General features: G+C 49.3%; 1 protein-coding gene across 1 annotated transcript; it reads right to left on the bottom strand.

Annotated features, from left to right (window-relative positions):
- Window positions 1-7,579: 7,579 nt before the first annotated feature.
- LOC125953615 (odorant receptor 56a-like) lies at window positions 7,580-9,095 on the bottom strand. The gene is made up of 5 exons (XM_049683295.1): window positions 8,795-9,095; window positions 8,551-8,733; window positions 7,952-8,490; window positions 7,705-7,857; window positions 7,580-7,633 (listed from the first exon to the last, which is right to left on the bottom strand). The coding sequence occupies exons 1-5, from the start codon at window positions 9,093-9,095 to the stop codon at window positions 7,580-7,582; spliced, it is 1,230 nt and encodes a 409-aa protein (XP_049539252.1).
- Between the last annotated feature and the right edge of the window lie 194 nt (window positions 9,096-9,289).

The raw sequence follows: 9,289 nt of genomic DNA, 5'->3' as shown, positions 1-9,289 counted from the left end.
ATGAGGAATATTTTTAAGCGAATGCACGAGGCCGCAAGGGCCAACCTGGTCAGTTCCAAAGTGCAACGTAAAGCTAAGTACGATCAAGGCACAAACGAATGGTCACCTATGTGGGGTGATAAAGTGCTGGTGCAAGCCAACCCGATGGGAGTGGGCCAAAAGCTCCAAAACACCTGGCGTGGCCCATACACGGTGGTTGACGTGCCAAGTGAGCAAACCGTGGTAATTCGAAACGGCAACCGGCACGAGAAGGTACATGTAAACCGATTGAAGAGATTTTATGATTAAAGCCCAGGTAATAGGATATGCTAATTAAAAAAAAAAAAAAAACAATAATAATAATAATGGTTCTATCATTAACCGGGAAAACCATAGATAATCCTTTTCATCTATAGGTTAAATCAATGAATGTTTAGCTCTAACAGGTGTATAAGACGGTCGGTTGCGGGATGTTGGTGTTGGATAAAGGAGCAGATTGAATGAGATCGGTAAAAATAAGCAACGCTTAGAGATGCCCAGATGATAGCATGCACGGATATTTGGTCATCCGTGTAGGCTATGACCAAAACATCGGGGTCCCCTCTTAGCCTTCCATATTTTAACAAGGAAAGGGAGCATCCAACCGGCTAAACCGCCAAAAGAGGTAGTTTAAGGGTAGGTTAGTACTGATCTGGAATGGGCAGCGGGAGATCTAATATCTCCTTCGCTAGGACATAAGGGGGTCTTATTTCAATGAAGACCTGACAATAATAACTTAGCATTAAGGTCAAATAATCCGAGACTTCTACTTGCTTACATAATTTTGAGATAAGGACCAAACCCACACTGGGGCTATGAGTGGCAATGGACCCTTGGGGTAAGATCGTATACCCGTCCGCACTTATCAAGGACGACCCAGAAGACGTGAAGACGAAGATGGACTCGTGACGTTTGTGAAGACGAAGATGGACTCAACGGGAAGACCACTGTCGGAGGCACGGCTCCGCCAACGACGGGAAGGATACAATTCCGGGCAGTCCGAGCGTCGACTGAAGGACGATGTCGATGGTGGAACCCCCGACAAAGGCGGTGATGAGATGTCCATGTCCTGCCGTATAGTGCTGAACTGACCCCGCTCTGAGAAGAACGACGTGTAGAGTTCATCGTTGAAGAATGTCCAGACAAAGACGCACCCAGTCTTCACGAGATGTTACGAGTCGTCCGAAATCATCAAGGAACGATGACCCCCCCCCCTCGAGGCGTCGAGATGGAGCCCATTGCGAAACCCGCCATGGTCGGTCGCAGAAATGTCAACCTGGCGACAGCTGCATACCTAGTCCCGCTTTCGTGAGTTGGTCGTTCGAAAGCCATCATTTCCATAAAGTCAACGTTATTGGAAACTACGAGGAGAGAATTTCTTCGCCGACCGCTGCGTTACAGCGACCATGGGACGTAAATGACAAACCCGTCATTCTTCAAGCTGCTCATCGTATCGTCCATCCCGTCATCGCTATGCGGCATTACCCAATCCCGCACTGCAAGAAATCTGACGATGCGTCGGAGGAGAGCTGTAGCAGTGTCTCATGTCCCTGCGTTATATTAAGTAAGTTACATTACTCAGCATGTAGCATAGTATGTAAGAGTAAGACCCGATAGCGGGCAACAAGCTCAGCCATAAGCCGCGATATCGCGCTGCTGTAGCATAGTTCGTAAGGCAAAGACCCGATAGCGGGCAGATTCCTGCTCAGACGTAAGCCGCGATAGTGCGCCGCTGTAGCATAGTATGTAAGAGTAAGACCCGATAGCGGGCAGATACTTGCACAGTCGTAAGACGCGAAAACGCGCAGCTGCATTAGGTTAGGATAAGCTGCAGGGCCCGGCTAAAGCGAACCTGGGCCCCAGCATAGGTTAGTCATGTTTGTTCCTTTTTCTCCCATATTTTTATTAGGATTAGTTAGGCACCGGGTGCGGCCCTGCGGGTGCCGATTAGTACCGCCCCGGGGATTCCTGGAGCCACGAGTGCTCTAGGGCTGGGTTCAATTCCCGGCACCGGCGGCCTATAGGGTTAGGATAGGGTCTAGTTAGAGTAAACATGCGCTGGGACTCCGGATTTGTCGGATGCTGACCATGAACGCCTGCGTGCGTCATAACCGGTCCCATTTCTGTTGGAGTCTAGGCGTCTAGACTAAGGATAGGGTAGTTGGTTCTAATTTTGTTTAAACCACAGGTAGAAATAGGTAAACATAGGAGTACCGGCCTTAAGCCCCTTCCCGCCAGCTTGGTGGCCGCCTCTTCTAGACGGCCATCAAGCTCAAATAAGTGCGGGGGGATGAAGCGGCCCGACCGACCTTCACCACCGACCTAGCCTGACTTTCGGGCGCTTCTATGATATCTCACGGTGGGAAGAGAACGCCTGCTTTATCACCTGAATGTAGGCACTGCGCAAGACGAATGCGACAGCGACGCGAGCCATTCTGGCTAACATGTGATGATGATGATGGTTCTGATGATAGACAACAATGGGGTCGACGCATGCGTTATTGTTATGAAAAAAAAAACGCTGTGTACAAAACAGTGGCCAAGCGACGTTCCGAAACCGGCCGGACGATCGACAGGGAAGGGGGTGCTTCCGTCACTGGGAGGCTCAGCCATGAGCCTCCGAATAACCAGCCGACTCAGTTTTAATAACATTTAACTTTCGACCCCAAAACCAAGAACCAATCAACACGTTCTGTTAGCACATCAGGCGATGGTTCCAAGAACCAAGAACCAATCAACACGTTCTGTTAGCACATCAGGCGATGGTTGTTACCAACCCACCGGAGGTGGGCCATGAGGTGACGATAGTTAATGCTGGAGAGGAGGATGGAGGTATGGTCGCGGAAGCCTCGGGCCGGTCATTACACTTAGGTTGTTGTTAAAAACATCTTTAGAGTTAAGTAGGAAAGTAGGTTAAGACGAACATTATAAATATCTGTGTTACGAATAAATCTAGAGGGTCGTAAATTAAAAGCAAAACTGAACAGTCGTCGCGTTCGTTAGTTCTTAACACGTCTGTTACAGGAAACCGCCGCGCGACCCAGCCGCGGACATCATATCGAACATCCGTGCGAAGCCAGGTAAGCTTCGGAGACCCCAGCCTCTCACACTGGGTCAACCACGTGCAAGCCTAGCTTACTGATCCGACCAAGAGGCCTACCCGAGGTATCTCTAACCGGACACCAGTAAGCAAGCAGGGCAACTGTCTAGCTCAAGGAGCCTTCTGCTCCATAGACAGCGCCGTGGTAGTGGTAGGTAGGAATAGATCACCCGAGAAAGTACACGGGTTAAGTAAGGATAGCTTAGTTGTCAGACGTTTCTGACTGGTGACAGCAGCCAAAACTAGTGCCGGGCCGCGACGTCACGTTCACCCATAAAGCACTAGCGGGGTGCGTGGAACTGTAACAAGCGCACGCAAGAGCACGAGCACGCAGCGACGATGATGATCATAATCCCATCCAACCGGTGGTGGGAAGGGTTTTCGGAGTGGCCTTTTGATTTTTGGCAGCATCACGACGCGATCACGGAGAGGGCCCTTGAGATGAGGGCCGCGCCGATCGTGTACGTTATCTAATGTTGTCAACCGAATGGCGGGCGCACGGTACCCGCCCAAGGCAAGGGAAAACCAAAATTAGATGACGAGCCGTGTCCCTCGCAAAGTGGTCATTCCGTGGGGCCCGCATTACGTCTTCATCATCTCGTCGTCGCATCTCGAGGCTGCTGATCGAAATAATTACGGCGATCGCAATGATTCGCGCCTTCGATGACCGAAGGAGACAGCAGCAGGTTGCGTAGTCAAAGAAATATCGAAAAACCATCGATTGAAAACATCGAGCGGCCGCCAAAAGATTGGCAATTAGCTGCCCTCGAAAGGAATCTGTCACCGCGAACGCCAACGATCGTCATTGGAAAACAATTGGCAAACGGAGACGCCATTTTTACACAATCGAACTGAAGGGTTGCGCGACCGGAGCCGCAGGTGTTAGTTAGCCAGGTGCAAAGAATCAGAAAAGACGATTAAACCATTTGCACCTAAACTAGGCCCCTTAGAAAGTGGTTTCGAACCTCCAGGATGTGCGGTTGCAGGTACGCGTCGTCGTCGGTTTGATTAGCGACGAGATCAGCGCCAGGCGTGAGGAACAAATCTCCGGTAAACAACCATACAGGTGAGACAGAAGCCCGTTGTCTGGTAATGGGTAGACCGTTTTATGGCACTCGATCGAGCCACCGAGATAATGTTATGTTCACAGATCGTTTGCCTGCCCACCACGTGCTCAGTGCTAAGGGAAATGGGAATTCCTGAGCTTTTTTTTTGCCAGGTTATTTCTCTATTCACCTTACCACAACCGCATAATGAACTCGGTGGCCTTCTGTTGCTTTATAGCTCCCGGCGGGGTGATATGTTGGTCTGGACGATATTTTTTGCCGTTGTTTAAGCGTTTAATTAAATGTCTCAAATCTGTTTCACAACTCGCTCTCTGAGTTCGAAAACGAACTCCTCCTCCACGAGTTCGAACAATATAATTATCACGTATGCAGGGAGAGGGAAATGAGGAGAAAGGTTAGGTTAATAAATTTTCTCCATTAAAATCCCATCAGCGACACGAAGTGACACAAAAGGCAAGATATGTAACAACCATTTATGGCAACGGAACATAACTCTCGGCCAATTCAATTCGGTGGCCTTGTCTGTTGCTGCTGCTGCTGCTGCTGGTCGACAATATTGTTACCATTTCTCCCTCGAGCAAATCACGGCCAGCATGGCGGTCTGGCGTCCCCAGGTGGTGTCAGGATAAATTGAAATGATTAAAATATTAAACCACGCTGTACCACCGGTAGCGCGGTATGTAAAGCCGGCCGCCATTGTCGAGCACGTTTTTCTCGGAAGTCGCGACACATAGCATGGGAACCGGGACTCGATTGTTCCACGGAATTGTCCCCGTGGAACCATGGAATGGGTTATCCTTTGCCCTCCGGTCGGTGCCAGCGACCGTTCGAATCACGGCAGGCAGTGAACTGGAGGCGTTCAGTCAGCACATACCAAGTCTGCAGGCATTCGGCACAAGCCGCAGTCATGTCCTTGCTCCAGTTACACGACCCCGTAGATCGTGGTAGACAGTTTTTTGCGGGTAATTTATCGGTACGAAATCGTTTCGCGATATCACCACGGAGCAGTCGAGCTGCTGCCGCTGCTTTCACCTCCAACACGATACTTCCTCTCCTGGGGCGTTGCGCACTTATCTCCGTTCGCCGTTTCTGAAAAGGGTGAGGGAAAATGCAATAGTCTGTAGAACGGGAACGGACAGGAACGGTCGCGTTACGTAATTGGAAACTACCAACGTGCACGTTTCTTTCGGGGTCACTTGATTATGATACGGGTCTGTGGTCTGTTCGGTTGAAGGCGATTTTTTGTTGTCCCTTTTGTGCGTCTTAATTTCAATCCGCGTTCAACCATGTTGGGACAGATTACACTGTTCAACAGAAACCACGGTAACGAGAACTCGCTCCTTTTCACTACCAACGTAGGCTGCTAAGTAAAAGCAGCAGCAAAGACCAGAAGTGATCTAGTATGCTCTAGGTGACGTTCAGAATGTTGAACACAAGCAGCCATAGAACATTAGGCTACCTTATATCAAGTATCTTTTCGATCTAACAAAGACAATTCATTGTTTGTATAGTACAAATTGATCCTTACTCTCATCTACAAGGAAGCGAAAAAATCCCTTTCTGCGTTCAACATCATTGCTGTGCGAATATCGAGGCACATTTTCAACCTGTAGTTCCTTCAATGTCCAGTTACACAGCCGATCGGCATGATAAAGCCAACAACAAATAATCATAAATCTTAAGTAGTGCTCTCGTAACTCCAGCCAGGTATCCGGGGCATATACATCAAACATCACCCGCATACGACACCCGTACCGGCACAGGTATAAAGACGAAAAGGGCCGCCGGTCAATTTGTTTCGTTCAACGCAAATTGTCCCTTCCCGATGGACGAAGGCCGTGTTCTCGTCTGTTGACCGCCGATCGTAAGTCCGCCCGACACAATCGATCTTGCAAAATCTTGCTAGATCGATCCAACCTGGCGCCTGCTGACAGTGACCTCATAAATCATACATTCCTCGCGCGGCAGACGCCGTGTGGCGCGTTCTTTCTGCAAGGACGATCGCTAGCGGGAAAGCTAGCCCGCTCGCGCAGCAACAACATTGGCACATGTGATCAGTGCCAACACACTTGCATCGGATCGCTGTTTCCCTGACCAAACCCAATTTCACCCTTCAATGAGCCGTCTGGGGCGGTTGGGGTAGTAGCCACTTAGCACACTCTCTACTCTACCACCACCACCACCACCTCTGGCAAGTGTATCGACTTCCTTTTGATGGAATTCGATCGAAATCAGAGTGATCGATCGTTCGACCGTGCCCCAGTGATCAGCCCGTGTTTCTGGGGCGTTGATTTTGGAGCTTTTAATTTGATTACATATTCGATTTTGCGAAAAATAAAAAAACCAAACGATCGAGCAAGGAGAAGAGACGAGTTCGAGGTGATCGAGATGGGGAAACGGTTTGGGGGATTGACTTATGGGCGACGTAATCGCAGCTAATTTGACACACGGTCAGCACCATCGCTGGGGCGGAAGATGATTAAATAAAGATGCTGGCTTGGTGGAGGGAGTAGAGGCTATCGATTGGACATCGGGCGTTAATAAGGCCCTTTTACAGATGATTCGCCGATCGATATAAATGAACCACTTAACTGCCTGGCTCGTGTTTCGTGCTAAATGATCTCCGTTTTGCTGACTCACGTGTCTCTCGTGTAGCGTAATTGTACATTTTTTTCTGCTCAAAAATCCACAAACCGTACCCGACCTCGAGCAATGCGTCGGCTAATCGTCGACGATTAGAGCCGATTGAGAGTGAGTTGTGTCACCGTTGCGTAGAAGCAATAGGTACGCCGAATGGACCACGCCTTGCCTAGTGCACGGTAGTGCCCTTCACTTGCTAAAAAGGAACGGAACTCTGCTAGTCAGCCAGACAGCCAGACAGCTAGCCCGGTCACCCAACCGCCTTCGTTCCGTTTTGGGTGGCGGAATCGAGAAAAAGTCGTCGTCGTCGTCGTCGTCGTCGTCGTCTAAACGCACCTGCAAATCACGCTGCTGCCGTACACGAAATTGCTTCACGAACCAGTGGCTTGGTGCGGTGGCCCCGGCACTCACAAAACTGCAAATGATTGGCTTTAATGAAAACATAAATCAAACGCACGATCTCTCACTCCTCCGAATGCTACCGAATACTACTTGTGTGCCGCACCATTGAAGGCGAGACATATGAGGCTAATGAGGGGCGAAGGAAGAAAAATCTACTCTAGTGCAGGCCAATCCCGATCAGCCGATCAGTCGAACTGCTGCTGATCCGAATTCGATCGGGGCTGCAGACATACTTTCAAAAATCAAAAAACCACACCACACCGCTCGAGAAGTTCTGATAAAGTGTATTTCCAACCATTTGGGCGAGGGGTTCAATATGCAGCAGCTCTTCTACGCGTGACTCGATGGTGGCTTAGCTGGTTATTTGCTTAAGAATGGTAAAGTAGCTGTAAGAAGCTCGTAGAATCTGAAACGAGATCACGCTCCACATGAGATCGATGTATTAGGTCGACGAAGGCACTGGCCGCAGGAGCTTACATTGAGAAACGTGTCCAGCGACATCGAGATGAAAAATGCTCGCATTTTCAACGGTTCATTACTGTACATGATGAATATCTGTAGCAGTTTGTTGGTACTGCGATCGTACCGATACCAATCACTCTTGTACGCCGACATCGACAGTTGGTCTGCCTGCGTTTTTGGAGTGTGTTTGGTTGGAAAATGTAAAAAGACGTCTGCTTGAAAACACGTGATCGCAAACCTGGGATATAAAAAAACAACTTACGCAGTGGTTGATTTCATTGGCGTGCCAGTAGTAGAGGAACAGGATCGCCGTCATTGTGGTGATGTAGCAAATGTCGATGAAAATCTGCACCCCGGACGTAGTCATTGAGGTCTCGAACAGAAGCGCACACAGCAGCACCGAAAAGACGACGAAATCGAGGAAAACGGCCGCCCGTGTCAGCTGCTCCAGTTCCTTGGTGAATGCAACCAGTGCCGACTGGCGCTGGATGCAATCGATTATCAACGAGCGCCGTTCCGGGTTATTTACGCGATCCGGTGCCCTGTTCTCCGACGCCAACACGGGTGCGTGGTAGTGGCTGAGATTGCGAAGCCGATGATTTAATACGCTACACTCGGCCCGACCGTAGATCATCAGGGTTACCATAAACATGTGCCACGTGGGCACGATCAGCTGTCCGACGTACATGATGTACAGTTGGATTAGATAAATTTCCACGAAATGATTGGCCTTGCCATTGTACGTGGGATACCAGGAGCGTAGAATTGTCGCCGGATGGGTAGATTTCACTGGAATAGTACTGTTGGTGATCGAGTCGATCGTGGACAGCGCCTCATTGCCAGGGGGTTGTTCGTAGATGAAATGCTCTACCAGGGCATACACACACATTGTGTTGGCCGTGAGCAGGGCACAGCTCCAGAACACGGCTGTCAACCGTTTCAGGTACGCTACATTGTGGTCCAGTATTTCCCGTTCCTCGACCCACTCACTCTTCCTAATCCGTTCCACACCATCGTGTGCCACACGAATAATATTATTGAATCCTGCCGCCAATCACCATCGATTAATCTCTACTGAGCCGGCCTCTTTCAAATAAATACTCACGTGTTCGATGAACATAGAAGAAGATGACCCGAAAGATAATCGTCGTAAACAGCAGCGTGGTTGCGGCGTTGGCCGTCATATCGGACACATTGCCCCAAACCTGGTACAGATCGACGTACTGGGTAAAATTGAAGAGAACCATCGATAAGCTGAACACAGCTCCGCGGAAACAGTGCAGCTTCTTCCATGACTGCGTATCGTATATCAGCAAACCGTAGTATCGTAATCCACGAAGTGTGTTCTTTAGGAGAGGATTATCCAGGATGGCCTCGGCTAGTATCCACTCTTCTTTCAGGTCCATCTCGATACGCAGAATGATGTAGCAGCTGCAACTGTCCCGTTGTTAAATAGATACACTGCCGCATTGTTTGTTTGACAGTCGTTGACCAATTAGCTCGCTAATCGTAACATAATAGCTTATGCCTAGATAATTATCATCGTCATCGGGTACCCTTTCTTTCAGATCAATTATGAACGGAAGGAACGTGACAGATG

The sequence above is a fragment of the Anopheles darlingi genome, chromosome 3 (genome assembly GCF_943734745.1).
Source record: "Anopheles darlingi chromosome 3, idAnoDarlMG_H_01, whole genome shotgun sequence".
Classification (NCBI taxonomy): Eukaryota; Metazoa; Arthropoda; class Insecta; order Diptera; family Culicidae; genus Anopheles; species Anopheles darlingi.
Note: the sequence above shows the minus strand (reverse complement) of the source record. Positions and strands in the feature narration are given on the sequence as shown.